We start from the raw sequence: 18,183 nt of genomic DNA on the forward strand, positions 1-18,183 counted from the left end.
ACTCCACACAGCTCCTAGTTTAGGCTAACGCACTCCCTCCTGGCTGGCCTCCCTGCGTCCGCCACCCGTCCACTCCAGCTCATCCAGAACTCTCTCTGCCTCGCTTCTCCCATGCAACTCCACTGCTCCGCTCACTCCACTGGCTCCCGAATACCGCTCGCATCCAGTTCAAGACTCTTGTACTAGCCTACAGATGCCTTGACCAGACTGCACCCAGCTACCTCCAGACCCTCATCTCTCCCTACACCCCCACTCGACCTCTCCGCTCCGCCTGCACCAGAAGACTGGCTCTACCTCCTTTACGCTCCCCTGCCTCCAGAGCCCGCTCCTTCTCCACCCTTGCCCCGCAGTGGTGGAATGACCTTCCTACAGATGTCAGGACTGCCCAGTCCCTGACCACCTTCCGGCGCCTCCTCAAGACTCACCTCTTCAGACAGCACCTGTAGAACTCCTCTTTTCCCTCTGGACACTATCACTCTTCCTCAATGCACTTTACTTGCTCTTATCAGCTCCCGATTTTTCTGCATTTAATCATGTACTTTACAGAGTACTGTACTGTAATCTGCCACTAGTGTTATTCAATCTGCAGTATTTTGCATTTAATCGTATCCTGATGTAACTATCACTGACACTGTTGTCTGCTCTGATATTGATTTGTATATATATACTTGTACTTACTAGAACTGTATTTTATCTTGCTCTTAATTGTATTAATACTTGTACTATGATTCTTGAAATGTATTTTTTGTTTACGACTGTAAGTCGCCCTGGATAAGGGCGTCTGCTAAGAAATAAATAATAATAATAATAATAATAATAATAATAATAATAATAACTCCCTCCTGGCCGGCCTCCCTGCCTCTGCTACCCGTCCGCTCCAGCTCATCCAAAGATTTGCTGCTCACCTTGTCTTTTCCCTTCCTCATTTCTCCCACGCTACACCGCTGTTCCACTCTGCACTGGCTCTGTATCGCTGCTCAAATCCAATTCAAAATTGTTGTACTCGCTTATCGCTGTCCTGACCTTTCTGCTCCCTCCTGTCTACAGACTATAATTTCTCCCTACACCCCCTCTCGCCTCCTCTGCTTCCCCACCTCCAGAGCCCGCTCCTTCTCCACCCTCGCCCCTCAGTGGTGGAATGACCTACCCACGGATATCAGGACTCCTCAGTCCCTGACCACCTTCCAGTGCCTCCTCAACACACACCTGTTCAGGCAGTATCTGTAAACCTCACAACTCTCCACTATACTGGACTATATGGCACCCAATTGTACCAGTACCTGCATCAGCTTGTACTTGCACTGAACTAATCCATACCTTACCGCATTCTACTACTGCTCTTAATTATAACTACTTCCTGTATCTTGTATTTGACTTTACTCTTAATGGAATCCGTATTCACATTTTTTGCAATTGTTCTTATTTGAAATCATTCTCATCCCTTCATCATACTTACTATGTGCTCATACTGGACTTTAATCATATAAGCACATTTTTTATTATATGTTAACTGCTGTTAGTCGAACCCACTCTTGCATGTAATTTACTGTATCCTCTATTTTTTGCTCTTATTTGAAATTAATCTTTTGCTACTGATTTTATTGTACTTTACAGCTGCTCTTATCTGTAATGTGATATTCTGAAATGTCACACTTTACAATGTATTCATTTATTAGCAGACGCGCTTATCCAGGGCGACTTACAGTTGTTACAAAATATCACAATACAAAGTATCACATTGCATACAAGTAAAATATTCGTGTAACTCACGGTTATGTGTCCTGGCAGGTAATCAGGTAATACCCACAGCCGCAGCGTGTACTGTATTTCAGTCCGGGATTCAGCGCTGACTTCCATTTGTGTGCGTGTTCATCTTATACTATTTCACTCCTGGCAGGGAATTCTGGCTGACTCACGCATCGTATGACGAACAGAAAGCTGATCCCAGGTCAGCAGAGGTAATTACTTTTGGTTCACTATGTTTCTGTATCTTATTCCAGAACTTTAACAAACACTGCTCGCAACCCCCTTTCCTGTTACTGTATGCGCATTGTAATGAATATGTTTAGTTTATATGTGTGCCCACACACAAGAAGCCTTTGACAACACACAAGTCTCGACGCGTTTTCACTCCTAATCCACATGTAATCCACTATTTATGAAGTAATAAAGATTTGTTTATACAAATTGTTAATGTAATAAAGATATTTTACAAATTGTTAATGTGACATTGAATATACAGATATATTTAAGTTCTGTACCAAAAAAAAAAAGAACATGCTTGCGTCATTCAGCAGAGAAACGGGACCCTGTGCGTAAACTAGAACTGGGTGTGTGTTGACGTATGTTCCAAGACAAATGATATTTGCTGTGTGGCGTCACTGGTGTGCTCAGCTTTGTTTGGTTTACAACTCGTCGATTCCACTACACTTCTTAAAAAAAAACCTCTTTCCAGCACATTTGAAATCCAACAACTTCGATGGCGGTGTCTTTAATCGGGATGTAACAGATGGTGGGTAAGTGTAGCCAGCAGCGGGAGGCTCTGGCTGTTTGCGTGGTACTGCCCTGCTCTCTGTGTGTGTGTGTGTGTGTGTGTGTGGTGCTGGATGGGTGTGTGAACAGCTCTCTCATCTAGACCACGGCTTCTCAAACTGTGTCCTGGGGGACCCCCTGTGGCTGCTGGTTTTCATCCCAACCCAGCTGTCTATTACTTAACGATACACTTAATTGAACTGATAATTTGCTTAATTTACTTGTTTTCCGCTCTTAAACAGTTGCAGATTCCTATAACATTTTATAGACGGTAAGCAGGTTGCATTCGTTCTCTTTTATATTATGTATTGTAGTGTGGCTTCAGGTGTTAGTGCGGAAAATAAGGTATCCTGGATTCGCTGAGGCAATCTGTTTTTGTTTTGTTTTTTGTTTTTTAATTCTTAAATCTTTTAATGTCGTGGTTGTTGTAATCGGCTGTGCTGACGTATGTGTTTATATATGCAGAACGAGGACGTCAGACAGTCGTTGTATTACTGTGGTTGAATAAAACTTTTTTGATCTTTTTGCTTTCTTTAGTTTTGTATTGCCAATTTTTGTTTAAATTGCCACGCCATTTATTATATTTTAGTTTAATTTAACGTGTAGGAAATTAGTTCCCTTTCAATTCGAAGATGACCGCCAATGATACTTTTGGGGATATGCCTGTTTGTCAGGTATGCGATGAGCTTTTTATATCAAAGCTGCCAATGTTCTCGGTCCCGCCTCACCGTGGTAATAAATAGTCACTGCGCGGAGACGTCAGTCTCTTTTGCCTTTCACAGACAGGTAGGTAAGGTGGGTGAGTATTACTCTAAGGTTAGGGTTAGGGTTAGAGAAGGGAGAACATGACCCTCCAGCGAGCCCAGCCTCGCTCTGCAGCCGCTGTTGACTCGAGGGCTCTGGGTGACCTCTGTGCACACACTCGGTGTGTGCGGCCTAGCGCCCCTACAGGTTGCTGAGTTACTATTGTTTTTTACTACTTAACAGTAAAAAAATAAAATAAAACACACTCCAGCTTGCTGTTGAGTGTCTCTGTAATACTGCCTTGCAGTTTAAAAAACAGGTTCGTGACTGTACTACCTCACTGCAAGCTACGCGCTGCACTGGTTGAGGGCTCCACTCGGTCCGGTGCCATCTTGGGTGCTCCACTCCACTGCAAGCTTTGTCCTGCACTGGTTGTGTGACTGCAAGCAGCCCAGACACAGACACGCATCCCAGTACCTTGGTGCTTTGCCCTCAGTACTTGGTGCTCGGTGCTTTGGTGCCCCTGTGTCTAGGCCTCGACACCCGCGGTACCCTCGGGTCCTAGGTGCCTCAGAGCCTTGGTGCTTCAGCTCCCTCGGTCCACTAAAGCCTTGACGCCTCGGTGCCCTTGGTGTTAAAGCTCTTACCGACATTTGTGGCTTCGTGCCTCGGTGCTCCACAGCCTCGGTACCTCAGTGCTTCGGCATCCTCGGTGCCTCAAGAGCTACACGCCTTGAGGACTCCATGCCTCTGTGCTTCGACGTCCTCGAGGCTTTTCAACTCTGTGCATTGCGCCCTCGGTGGCCCCGGTGCCCCTGCGCTCCATAACCTCGATACCTCGGTGCTTCGACACCCTCGGCACCGTGAGGACTGTACGCCTTAGCGCTTCGACTCTTCAGGGTCTTTCTAGCCTTGCGTTCCAGTACCCTCGAGACCCTCCGGCCCCTGGTGCTCCATAACCTCGGTACCTCAGTGCTTTGACAACCTCGGCACCGCGAGGACTGTACGCCTCAGCGCTTTGACGCTTCAGGGTCTTTCAAGCCTTGCGCTTCAGTACCCTCGAGACCCTCCGGCCCCTGGTGCTCCATAACCTCGGTACCTCAGTGCTTTGACAACCTCGGGGCCTCAAAGACTCGCCGCCTCTGCGCTTCGATGACTGTGGCGCTTCCCGCATACATTTACCAGGTTCTACCGACTTAATGTCGTAGATCCCTCAATGCCTTTGATAGGCACTAGGGTCCTTGAGGTTGCACGCTCACACCACCAACACTAGATGGCGGTAGCGAGGTGTCCTTCAGATGCTGTCCGCTCATTCTCCATCACAACGGCTTTGGTATACTTTCCCAAAAGTATAATTGCCAATCATCTTCGATTTGAAAGGGAACGATAGGTTACAGATTGTGACAGGCTGACCGGGGTAAGGAGACTCAATTAAACAAAATACACAAAACAAAAGGCACGATGGCCAACCAAAAAGACAAACACAAAAACAAGCTTTAAACACAAACTATCCAAAAAGAACCACTCACTCTCGCACACAGGTCTTCTCACTCTCACAAACACTCACCAACTAACATACCCAACCACTCCCTTTTATACAGGTGCCTGCGCTAATTGGGTAATTCGCACCTCATTAGCCCAGGATCATTTCACACATTCCTCACACAAACTCACTCACTGAACCACACCCCAAACTCACTCATATCCACTCTAAACAATACAAAAACACAAAACCACCACAAAATAGGCTGCACCCCATCACACGGATGTAACCACGGTTCCCTGAAAAAGAAGATGACTGCCAGCCTTGTGAGGTCGCATCACTCGCATTTGCAGGTTCAATGCAAAAGAGACTGATAGCTCCACGCAGTGACTATTTATTACCTCGGTGAGGCGGGACCGAGGACTTCACTCCGTGGAGGGACCTATTGGCAGCTTTGATATAAAATGCTCAGCTGAAGTTGGTGCAGGTGTCTGTGTGTGGCTTTGTGTACCATTCCGTGCCACGTTAACTTGTGTAGTTACATTGTTGTTCTATCAAACAAGCCGTGCCTATGTCGCTGGGGGAGGGTCCACTCACCCGGTCTGCTCTGTTCTCACAGGACCACCCCAGGCAAGCAAGTGGGGTTTTCGTTGCAAGGTGTGTTCGGATATATTGCACGGTTTTGTTTAGTTTAGTTTCACTGCTCACTGTTCTAGATTTATTAGCTGCCTGCCTTTTTTTCTTTCATTTAATTACACAATTTCACATGGTATTATTTGTTGTTTGGTCTGGACTGACCTGGTGGATTGGAGGGGTAGGGGTAAGGGGATTGACTGTACTCTGGGTGTCTCTTTCCTCAGTGCTCTCTGCCTAACTGGTTTGTTTTACTTTAGGGACGGCTGTGGACCACAAGAAATTGGTTATTTATCTTTCTTGCATTTCATTTTCATTGCCTGCAGCCACCACTATCTTGATCAGTTTTTTATCCAATGCTTTGTATGTATAATAAAACTTCCTGCTCGTCTCTGGTTTATCATTTACTTGATAAGGGCTTGAGTGAGGAACCAAAGGTCTTCCTGTTTATTTAAAGAATGTGGGAATCTGGAGCATCTCTTTGTTCCTGGTTAAACCAAGGGATGGAGTAGTCAGTACTGCAGCCCAACCTGTATACAAGGGGAAACATCACAAGTAAAATGAAACTACCAAATAAAACTCAATTACACTTATACGTAACCCTCCATAATTTACTTGCACATCTGCTGCACTTTTTAGTTTTTGTTTTTTAACTGGGTTAATTATAAGTTTTGCAAGAATTGTTTAGCAACTATCTTCTGTACTGCTTCGGCTCTTTAAAAACATACCTCGCTAACATTTTCAAAATTAACTTTATGCCCTTAATATTTTGAAAGCTGTATTACTAAAATACTTTGTTATTGTAGGGGGGGGTGCATTACATATGTTAATGTAAACATTGTAACGTCAATAAATGAACCCACATAATCGTATGGGGTGCATTTTCTGACAGGGATGCAAAATTCGATATACAAGAACATGAGATGTTGTTGCTGGGGATGCATCTGTTGACATTACCTTGGCCCTGGTCTTCAGAGGTGAACTGCAGTGCTTCCTTTTTCTGGGTAAAACCGTCACGCCATTTCCTAACAACAGTGTTAACAATGCATGAGCATTTCCAAAGTCTTCTTACTATGTCAGTAAAACTTGGTGTGGTGACATCCTAATGATGGCCTAACCCTTAAGTCTAGACAGTGCTTCCTATATTGGTTAGTCACAGGTCAACATATTAAATGCATAACTACAGCTGGTCCAGAAACATTACAGCTGGTAGCTGAGTGCTAGCCTACAGGCCCCTAGATATTTAGCTTTTTTCAATTATTCATTAGTTTAACACTGTCGTAAATTTAAAATGCCGATCTGGTCGAACGCAGCGGGGGCGCCTTTGAAGCGGATCAGCAGTTTCTAAAACCGGGGTTGAGCGTTGTATGTTGTCGGATCTTAACCACAAAGAAATCGCATATGAGAAGCAAAATGTGTTCCGGTTTTTAAAGCTGCCCATGCAAGAAGTATTCATGTAAACGTACAGGTACAGTAATGACAGAATTACATTAATAAATCAGTGTGTATTAATAAAATGCAGGAAACATGGTACAGAAACAGCCCGGTAATGAAAGCATGCCAGTTATCCCCACGAAATGCAAAAAATGTAGTATAACAGAAATTACGCAATAAGTACAATGGTAACCATGGTATCATCTGTAACGCAGAAATGATGCAATATGTACAATGGTAACCATGGTATCAACTGTAACACAGAAGCGTCAAGATGCAGACTTTAGGTCAAGTTTGGTTTCTTTTAGCAATGGTTTTCAATTTTATTGTATACAAAGGACGTGCAGAAGAAAATCGGAAAAGATATCGTAAAGCCTGTTACAGAAGATTTACATACTCACTCAGGAGACGAAGGATAGCAAATAGAAAGAGCACACAGTGGTCAAAGCCTCGATCTCTGCAGTGGTTAATCATCATTTTACACACGCAGACTGGGTGGAACATTTTCGGATGTTCAAGACAACATTTGAATATGTGTGGGAGAATCTATTCACATCTGGATCGCCTGTGGCGACTAGCAACAAATAGTGGATAATGGTCACTATCACACCTGTTTGGGGTTTGAGAGGACATCCGCCTTTCGGTGCGTACACAAAGTATGTGGAGCCATGGTGGAAATATTAATACCAAAGCACTTACAAGACCTAAACCTAAAGAGTTTGCATTACTGGCAAAAGGTTTGGAAGAAAAATTGGGCTTTCCTCAATGTGTGGGTGCCATGGATACTCTGATAACTGCAGACTAACTCCAGACAAGAGCAATTTCAACTACAGGCTAAGCAGTGTAAGAAATGTAGTGGAAACTGCGTTCAGAAAGCTTAAAGGAAGATGAAGGTGCCTGATGAAACAAAATGATACTAACTTAGGGCAGCAGTGTGGAGTAGTGGTTAGGGCTCTGGACTCTTGACCGGAGGGTTGTGGGTTCAATCCCCAGTGGGGGACACTGCTGTTGTACCCTTGAGCACGGTACTTTACCTAGATTGCTCCAGTAAAAACCCAACTGTATAAATGGGTAATTGTATGTAAAATAATGTGAAATAATGTATAATGTGATATCTTGTAACAATTGTAAGTCGCCCTGGATAAGGGCGTCTGCTAAGAAATAAATAATAATAATAATAATAGATTCTCGAAATAATATTGTATTGGCCGCTTGCACCTTGCACAACATATGTGAAGAATTCCACGATCGATTTCATGAGGCCTGGTTATATGGACAGGTCCCTGACCACCCACAGCCTGCTGCTGCTCTGTCTGACAGACAGACAGTCATCTGGGGAGCACATGAGGAATGCATTTACCAGGCATGGGGAAAAAAAGAACAGCCAGTAATAGGAACAATATATTAAGTTTATATAGGTCTGTTCAGGCTCTTTGGTTTAATCCAAGAGGCGGACCCTGTAAGCTACTTCCAGTTGCAGTGTTAATAACAATTTAATATAGTACCATATTTAATTAAAATATTCTACTTACATGCAGCTCTTCGTACCCTGTTTTGTGAAGTTTTTATCGATGACTTTTTTTTTTTTTAATACCATTTGATTCCATATTTGTACAGCCAGCTAAATATCAGTATTTACTGTTAGACTACTTTTTTTAATGTGTTATTGGTAATCGTGCTTTTGTGTTCATAAAGTTTATTCAAAGTGCTGTCAGAGAACAGGTACCGTGCCTGTTGCTGGTGATCCGTTGAAATAAAGTTATTGAATGTCAGCATCCATTTGTTTTACAACTTGTGAATAAAACCATAGAGTCGTTGCTATAGCTGCTGATTAACACTATTTTCGATTGAGTTAAAAAAAAAAAAAAAAACTTTATTTGCAATTCTAAATTTAAATAAATACAGTAAGGACAGCTATTATTATTATTATTTATTTCTTAGCAGACGCCCTTATCCAGGGCGACTTACAATGGTAAGCAAATACATTTCAGAATCACAGTACAAGTAATAATACAATTAAGAGCAAGATAAATACAATAACTTTGGTTCAAGCAAGTACAAGTGTGACAAAATACAATTCAATAATACAGCGGATAACAGTGATAGTTACATCAGGATATGATTAATTACAAAATACTACAGATTAAACACTTGGCAGATTACAATACTCTGATGTACAGGATTAAATGCAGTAAAATAGGGGGCAGATAAGAGCAAATAAAGCGCATTTTAAGGAATGGTGATAGTGTCCCAGGTGAAAAACAGAGGAGTTCTACAGGTGCTGTTTGAAGAGGTGAGTCTTAAGGAGGCGCCGGAATGTGGTCAGGGACTGGGCGGTCCTGACATCTGTAGGAAGGTCATTCCACCACTGCCGAGCGGAGCGCAGAGGAGAGCCAGGGTTGGGGAGGGGAGGGGCGAGCAGGTCGGGAGGTGAGGGGACAGAGGGAGTCGAGGGAGGAGGTGAGTGAGGAGAAGAGGGTGGAGGTAGCAGAGTCTATGGAGAGTTGTGAAAAGGAGTCGATAGGAGGGAGGTGAGAGAGAGCAGTGGAGGCAAGGACAGAGGGGGAGAGAGAGCGGAGGTTACGACGAGAGCTGACAGTGGGGGTAGGGGGAGCAGGGAGAGAGGGGAGAGGCAGAGAAAAAGAGATGAAATAGTGATCAGAGAGGTCCAGGGGGGTGACAGAGAGGGTGGAGGGGCAGCAGGCCCTGGAGAAGGTGAGGTCCAGTTGATGGCCAGCTTTGTGGGTAGGAGGGGATGGAGAGAGACCGAAATCAAAGGAGTGAAGGAGAGGGAGGAATCCAGCAGAGTGGCTGGGGTTGGAGAGATGGATGTTGAAGTCACCTAACAGGACAGTTGGGGTAGACAGAGAGGGGAGGGAGGAGAGTAGATAGTCGAGTTCATCCAGAAAGTGAGCGAGAGGCCCAGGGGGGCGGTACAGTACAATTAGCAGGAGTTGACAGGGAGAGGAAGTAGACATCGACAGACTGCGTTCAGAGTGTGTGTAAAATAAGAACAGAGATTGTCTTCCATCAAGCAGGACAAGGTCAATAATATCAGAAGTGAATACATACTGGAGGCCTGCAAGACCTTTTTTTTCAGGCAGATTTCCACGGGTAGAATTTAAGGGCGACCACTTTTTACTTCTGCTACTTGAGTGCTTTTAAGATATGAAACTTTTGTAATTTTACTCAAGTAGTTTTCTAGAAGGGTACTTTGACTTTTACTTAATTACATTTTTTTCCAAGTAACAGTACTTTTACTCAAGTAACACGTTTGAATACTTGTTTCCACCCCATACACAATGCCTTCAACGTCCGCTTCCGGTAGTGGGGTAGAGGTGACTGCCTCGGCACCAGTAACATTAATAGGACGATGTCCGAGTATATCGTCCAGAAGTTTGTAATATTTACAAACTTTATGACTCTGTCCACTTTTTCTTTTTCATTTTGATCTTTGTATTTTCTGTATTCTTCTTTCAGTTTAATTATCACGGCACTGCACGGCATTTCTTTCTATTCCACTACTTCTTAATATTTGAGAGATTTGTTGATACACCTTTATATTCCTAACTGCGGTATTCAGTTGCTTTTGAATGTTATATTCACCCCATCATTTTATCAATGATTTTATTTCCTAATCGTCCCAAGGAGCTGTTTGTTTGTTAACTGCCATACTGGTAATTTTCTTGTAATTTCTTGTTGGCATGTCATGGCTTTCAAAAAACAAAAAGTGGAAACAGTGTGGCATGCTTTCATAAGAGTGACAGCACCGTGGCCACACGGTAGAAAGAGCCGTTTCCACTGTGTGGTTTGGGTTACCGACCATAAACTGAGCCGTGAAACTACAGCCTGGCAAGATATGAAGCAGGCTATGGGTGGGGCACCGTCAAACCGTGACGTATAATCAAGAGGGTTTTTTAAATGATTGTTTTCATATTTATTAATTTTGTATTTTGTGTTGTATGCAGGATATTTTATACCTCAAAATAAATAAATAGTCTGTATTTACTTTATTTTTATTTCTATATGTGTTTATTCATTATGGCATACAATATCCTCCATAGTGCTGGTTTGTTGGTATATTGAACTTAAAGGACTAAAACTATAAAGGCTGCGGGAATGATGCATCCATTTTTGCACCTTTGTTTTGTGTGTTTAGTTTTGCACGGTAAGTTTATGAATTGATATTTTTGTATTCTGAGTTTTTCTATTCATTATTTGTGTGTGATTTGAAATGTATTTAGTTTGATTTGTTGTAGCATAAGAACATAAGAAAGTTTACACACGAGAGGAGGCCATTTGGCCCATATTGCTCGTTTGGTTGTTAGTAGCTTATTGATCCCAGAATCTCATCAAGCAGCTTCTTGAAGGATCCCAGGGTGTCAGCTTTAACAACATTACTGGGGAGTTGGTTCTAGACTTCCACAATTCTCTGTGTAAAAACCGTGCCCACTATTTTCTGTTCTGAGTGTCCCTTTATCTAATCTCCATTTGTGACCCCTGGTCCTTGTTTCTTTTTTCAAGTCGAAAAAGTCCCCTGGGTTGACATTGTCAATACTTTTTAGGATTTTGAATGCTTGAATCAGATCACCGTGTAGTCTTCTTTGTTCAAGACTGAATAGATTAAATTATTTTAGCCTGTCTGCATACGACATGTCTTTTAAACCCGGGATAATTCTGTTTGCTCTTCTTTGCACTCTTTCTAGAGCAGCAATATCCTTTTTGTAACGAGGTGACCAAAACTGAACACAATATTTTAGATGAGGTCTTACTAATGCATTGTAAAGTTTTAACATTATTTCCCTTGATTTAAATTCAACACTTTTCACTATGTATCTGAGCATTTTGTTAGCCTTTTTTATAGCTTCCCCACATTGTCTAGATGAAGACATTTCTGAGTCAACATAAAGTCATATCTTTTTCATAGATTCCTTCTTCAATTTCTGTATCTTCCATATGGTATTTATAATGCACATTTTTATTGCCTGCGTGCAGTACCTTACACTTTTCTCTATTAAATGTCAGAAGTCATTAATGTAGATTAGGAAGAGCAGAAGACCTAATACTAATCGCTGTGGTACTCCACTGGTTACCTGGCTCCATTTTGAGGTTTCTCCTCTAATCAGTACATTCTGTTTTCTACATGTTAACCACTCCCTAATTCATGTGCATGCATTTCCTTGAATCCATCCTGCCTTCAGTTTGAGAAGTAATATTTTATGCGGGACTTTGTCAAAAGCTTTCTGAAAATCTAAATAAACCATGTCCTATGCTTTGCAATTATTCATTGTCGATGTTGCATCTTCAAAAAAAATCAAGCAGGTTTTAGACATGATCTCCCTTTCCTAAAATCATGCTGACTGTCTCCCAGGAAGTAATGTAAAATTTTACAGTGCATTTTACAATGCATTAGTAAGACCTAATCTAGAATATTGTGTTCAGTTCTGGTCACCTCGTTACAAAAAGGATATTGCTGCTCTAGAAAGAGTGCAAAGAAGAGTAACCAGAATTATCCCAGGTTTAAAAGGCATGTCGTATGCAGACAGGCTAAAAGAATTGAATCTATTCAGTCTGGAACAAAGAAGACTACTCAGTGATCTGATTCAAGCATTCAAAAAGGTACTGTCAATGTTGAACCAGGGGACTTTTTCAACCTGAAAAAAGAAACAAGGACCAGGGGTCACACATGGAGATTAGATAAAGGGGCAATCAGAACAGAAAATAGGAGGCACTTTTTTACACAGAATTGTGAGAGCCTGGAACCAACTCCCCAGTAATGTTGTTGAAGCTGACACCCTGGGATCCTTCAAGAAGCTGTTTGATGAGATTCTGGGATCAATAAGCTACTAACAACCAAACGAGCAAGATGGTGCCGAATGGCTTCCTCTCGTTTGTAACCTTTCTTATGTTAAGAGCATCTTTAGGTCTCTGCAGGTTAATTCCTTTATTGTTGTTGTTTAGCTGGCCAATGAAGAGCAACCAGACTAATCACAGGGCTTAAAGGAGCTACGAAGACAGGCTCAAAGAACTGACCTATTTATCCTAGTACAAAGAAGAAGGGGGATATGACTGAAATCTGTAAACAAGTTGATATAGTTAGCCCTAATTAATACTTTAAGCACATACACAAACCAGAGGAAATTCAGGCGCTGTCCACACCACATATCCCATCAAGAACCGTACTCAAAAACATTTTCATTCAGCTCAAAGCGTCCACACTAAAGTATCGTTTCACGTTTAGTCGGGCTTGATGCGTTCAAACACTATTAAAATAGTTTGGCTACAGTTCCTAGCAGTGTAATGTGGGACTTAATACAGTAGTATCCCACCATGCACAGTCTGTTTACAACCTAGCAAATACAGAGCCAGTGCCAACAGAACACGTGGCGTTACGGCTGTTTCTTAAACACAAGGTACATTTTATCATAATGTGTGCGTTGCGTTTTGCACTCTGAAGTTCTTCTTGACCAGTGTGCCTTTTTTCATTCAGTGAGGATAGGGAATGGGTTACCTAGCCATGTTGAGGCAGAATCACTTGGATCCTTTAAAACTCAACTTGACAGTTTTTAGATCTATCAGCTACCAGGAACCAGACAAGCTTAGATGAGCAGAATAATCTTCACTCATTCGTACATTTTCTTAAATGTTCTTATATTGTCATCGTACTATACATTTCTAGACATCTGAGACAGAAACGCAGTTCCTTATCTTCTGTAACGCCGCTGCAAATTCTGTGTTAAGAAATGCACAAGGGCACAGAGCTACCTCGGTGCTTCCCTGTGAAATTCACAACACACTTCTCAAAACAGTTTATTTTGTTTATACATTTATAATATAGTATAGCTGAGGTTTTAAAGTCCATTTTGATTCATAAAATGAAATTTGCAGTTCATGAAACCCTTTAACTGTTTCAGAGAGGGTCAGTTTTTGAAGAACTGTTTAACACAAGAGAATTATTTAACCGAATAAGGCCCTTGTGTCTGTTAACAAGACATTGCACAGAACTAAAAACAAACACTTCACACAAATGCTTTTTAATTAAGGTACATGATATGGAATGTTACATCGCTTTCTCCAGGAGAAAACATAGGCTTTTTTTTAAAATTGCCAGTTATGTCTGTTGTTAGTATTTATTTTTATTTTAAAAGACTGAATTTCATTTTAAAAAAGCAGCTAGTGGATTTAAGAAAGCAATTGACACATATTGCACTAAATTACCAATGTGCTATTACACCCTTGTGAAAGAGGCTTTGGTCTCAATGGGTTAACTTCCTGGTTAAAGAATGAATGTGCTATTACAGTCATTAAAATGATTAACAAAAAAAAAATCTGTTTTACACATGCTTCTTATAAAGGCACAAGCAGAATTATGCATGGGATAAACATAAAAAATGCAAACTGATTTAATATTTGGAAATGCTTCTTCATTCAGCAGCTTCATGCATCATCACCTCCACTAAGGAGAAGGAGGGCCTTCCTATAATCCCCGGATGTATCACCCTGTAACAAAAACAATAGGAAACGGTAAGCATTTTCCACAGATCATACCAGCAGAGGGTAAAAAAAGAAAAAAAGAAAAAATAGTACTGTAGATTTTAAACAACTATGCAGTCTAGAAGCCAGCCCCAAGGTCATAGTTTGGAATAGGACAACAAACCAGATGAGACCCCCCTCAACAAGGAGAAATCTGGCAGCAAAAGACAACCCCCTTTCCAAAATAACTGGTACTTTCAGAGAACAGGAGTTACATTAGGTAACTATTGACACATGCAGAGTCACATTAGTGTAATGTAACTCAACATGTATCAAGACCATTTATTTATGGGAATGCGCACCAAAGCTGGAGCAAGCTGGCCCAAGACAGGTAGCCCACCACCGGTCTTACCTATGAAAACACAGTTCCAAATGATTGCATCCAGTCATCTGGACATACAGGCCTATAGAGCTTGGTGAATGTGTGTGGTGTGGCTGCAGATATTCTGCACAGAAGCACCGTGAAGTGGAATGCAAGGGTTTCACTACTAATGCATTTGCATTCCTTAACCAAGTCTACAAGCTAATAACCAACACTTAGATGGTGACTCTCTCCGTCAAAGCAATAATTCAGAACAAGCTGGTGTTGGATTCCTCCCATGGCTGCAGAGAGTGGTCTGTTGTGGCTGTTTCCTCAGTGTTTAAGGATCTTTGAAAATATGTCATGGTCTACAAATGGGCTTCAATGCAACAACATCTTTGCAAGGATTGCTGAAAACATGGTGGACAGATCAAACAATTTGAACTGTAAACTGTAATTGTGAAAAATATGTGCTGTAACGAGTGAGATGCGAGCACTTTGAGTGAATGGTGTATGTGGGAGAGATGCATGACTTTGAGTGAATGGTGTATGTGGGAGAGATGCATGACTTTGAGTGAATGGTGTATGTGGGAGAGATGCATGACTTTGAGTGAATGGTGTATGTGGGAGAGATGCATGACTTTGAGTGAATGGTGTATGTGGGAGAGATGATGATTTATTTGAGGTTTTCCCCACTGATGATGGGATTGAGAATGTAAAGATTGGAGCCCGGCTAAGTTGTTTGCAGTTATCAGGTTTTTAAAGACTGTCATCTGCACAAATGGATAAAGGATCCTGTGGTGGTTTTGACAGACTCACTGAGAGCAGAAAATGACCCAAGACTGTCACTGTTACTGGAAGCAGAGAATATTGTAGGATTCTATATTCCTGTTTATTCTAGTATAACAGTAGAAATTACTTTTATAGAAATCATTGCAAGTCTGAGTAAAAAGGGAGCTGGGTTTGGGTCATGCTGACCAAAATACACCTGCGAAATGAACTAAGTTTGTCCTCATCCGAGCTACCGGTGCCAAGGCTTATAACCTTGAGGAGAAAAGCAGAGATGGTCATCTCATTTAATTAACTCAAATGTTCACAGTCAAGTTTCTTAACAGGAAAAAATAACTAGTTTAGAAACAGGTTTTAAACTAAACACAGAACCTCTATAAGAACTCTTTTAAAGAGCTAATATGTGCGAGTAAAAGTTGAAATAAAATAAGGCTTTACTGTAATAGAGATAGAAATCTTGTTGAGGGCAACTGAAAAGGCAGAAAACAAGCATTTATAGTTTAATTGGCTCAAGAACAGGTCCACAGTCAAGTCTCTTATTTAGAAAAAGAAGTGAGCTTGATCTGAAAATAAGTCTTGGCATCTGAAGCGAGATTCCGGGGTTGTCAGCAGTTTAAATGCAACGTCTCTATAAATGAATGATCTTTTCATATTAACTAACGAAAAGTATCTTTTGGAAACCGAAGAAAGCAAAAGGCATAATGTAATAAATTTGGAAAAGCTTTGACAGCAGAATTTCATGTTAATTAAAACTAACCTTGGCACGTAAACAGGATGTCTGGAACCTGCTTGAATGGGGATTTTGGAAACCAAGAGAGAGGTCAAGCTTAGTTCAAGAATTGAAAAGCAAACAGACTATTACATTTAGCTATGTTGTTATAGCCTGGATTAAGTGACAATAACTGGATCAGCAACTATAGATTTGGAAGTTTGCCATGAACTTTCTAAACAGTCTTTAGCCAGTATAATTTTGTTAAAACATATCTATACATGAAACAAAGCCTCCCTATTGAAAATAATGTGTTGATGTTGAGGGAAATATATTTTAAAACCCAGGTTTAAATAATCAAACAGAGTAGGTGTTGTATATGAAGACATCTCTCTCATCATATATATATAAATTAAGGAACTCCACGGTACAAAGAAAATTCAGTTCAAAAGGTGACCTCACATGTTTTGGAAATGGAGAGGGTGAAACATGAGATCACAACCAATTAATTTTAGAAAATGTGTGTGTGTGTGTGTGTGTGTAATATATATATATATATATATATATATATATATATATATATATATATATATATATATATATATATATATAAATAGTGGTTTGCAGAAGTATTCACCCCCCTGCAAAGTATTCACATTTTGTTGGCACCTAAGCATACTCCACAATGCTTTCAAATTAGACTTTACATGTAGAATCTACACAAACTACTCCACATTGATAAAGTTAAAATATGCATATAGAATATAAAGTAGTAAGATTCACTGAGAAAAACAGATTAATCTCAGTTGTAGAAGTATTCAATCTCTTTGCTACTGCAGCCCTAAATCAGCTCAGGTGCAAATGATTTGTTTGAAAGGTCACAAAATTAGTGAAATGGTTTCAGCCTGTGTGTACTCAAAGTGGTTTAACCTGTAAATAATTTCCCTCAGGTATATAAAGACTTTCAAGCTGCAACTCACATAGTGATCCAACAAAGCAATGATGAAGACCAAGGAGCTTTCGAAACTAGTCAGGGATAAAGTGGTAGATAGGCACAGAGCAGAAGGGTACAAGAATTTCAAAAGGCGCTGATTATCCCTCCCAGCACAGTGAAGTCCATCATTAAGAAGTGGAAGATGCATCATGCCACCCAGACACTACCCAGATCAGGTTGCCCTCCCAAACTGAGCAGCTGGGCAAGCAGGAAACTGGTTCGGGATGTCACTCTGAAGCCAACAATGACCTTGAGAGATCTGCAAAGTTCTGTGTCCGAGATGGGAGTCAGTGTTCACACATCAGCAATAAGCCGATGCCTACACAAAGCTGGCCTGTATGGACGGGTGGCAAGAAAGAAGCCATTACTCAAAAAGCCTCATCTTAAAGCACGTATGGAGTATGCGAAAAAGCATGTAGATGATACTGCAGACATGTGGAAAAAGGTTTTGTGGTCAGACAAGACAAAGATTGAACTTTTTTGGTCTAAATTCCAAGCGTTATGTCTGGCGCAAGCCCAACACTGCACATGACCCAGTCAACACCATCCCAACTGTCAAGCATGGTGGTGGCAGCATCATGTTATGGGGATGCTTCTCTTCTGCAGGGACAGGGAAGATTGTCAGGATACAGGGCAGAATGGATGGTGCAAAGTACAGGCGAATCCTTGAGGAAAACCTGTTTGAGTCAGCCAAGACTCTGAAACTGGGGAGGAAATTCAAATTTCAGAAGGACAATGACCCGAACCCCAAAGCCAAAGCCACACTCGAGTGGTTGAACAAGAAGAGAATTTATGTTATTGAGTGGCCCAGTCAAAGTCCTGACTTGAATCCAATCAAAAATTTATGGCGAGACTTAGATTGCAGTCCATCAACAACCCCCAACAAATGTATCACAACTGGGGCAATTTTCCCCATGAAGAATGGGCAAAACTTCACTCCAAAAATACTCCTAGCAGCAATAGCCGCAAAAGGTGCTTCTACCAAGTACTGACTTAAGGGGCTGAATACTTATGTAACCAGTGAATTTCAT

The 18,183-nt window shown here is 41.4% G+C and overlaps 2 protein-coding genes across 3 annotated transcripts in view; both read right to left on the minus strand.

Annotated features, from left to right (window-relative positions):
• The window catches only part of LOC117409014 (TNFAIP3-interacting protein 3-like), a 30,630-nt gene extending 27,962 nt beyond the window's left edge, over positions 1-2,668 (minus strand). The window contains exon 1 of the mRNA XM_034014513.3: positions 1,771-2,668. The gene's annotated coding sequence lies outside the window, so the exon portion shown is untranslated. The remainder of the gene's footprint in view (positions 1-1,770) is intronic.
• Positions 2,669-13,844: 11,176 nt separating this feature from the next.
• The window catches only part of LOC117409248 (annexin A5), a 31,453-nt gene continuing 27,114 nt past the window's right edge, over positions 13,845-18,183 (minus strand). For both annotated transcript variants that reach the window (XM_034014964.3, XM_034014965.3), the window contains exon 13: positions 13,845-14,326. In XM_034014964.3, the coding sequence (XP_033870855.2) occupies positions 14,264-14,326 (63 nt within the window). In that variant the 3' untranslated portion in view covers positions 13,845-14,263. The remainder of the gene's footprint in view (positions 14,327-18,183) is intronic.

This window comes from Acipenser ruthenus, chromosome 2 (genome assembly GCF_902713425.1).
Source record: "Acipenser ruthenus chromosome 2, fAciRut3.2 maternal haplotype, whole genome shotgun sequence".
NCBI classification, from domain to species: domain Eukaryota; kingdom Metazoa; phylum Chordata; class Actinopteri; order Acipenseriformes; family Acipenseridae; genus Acipenser; species Acipenser ruthenus.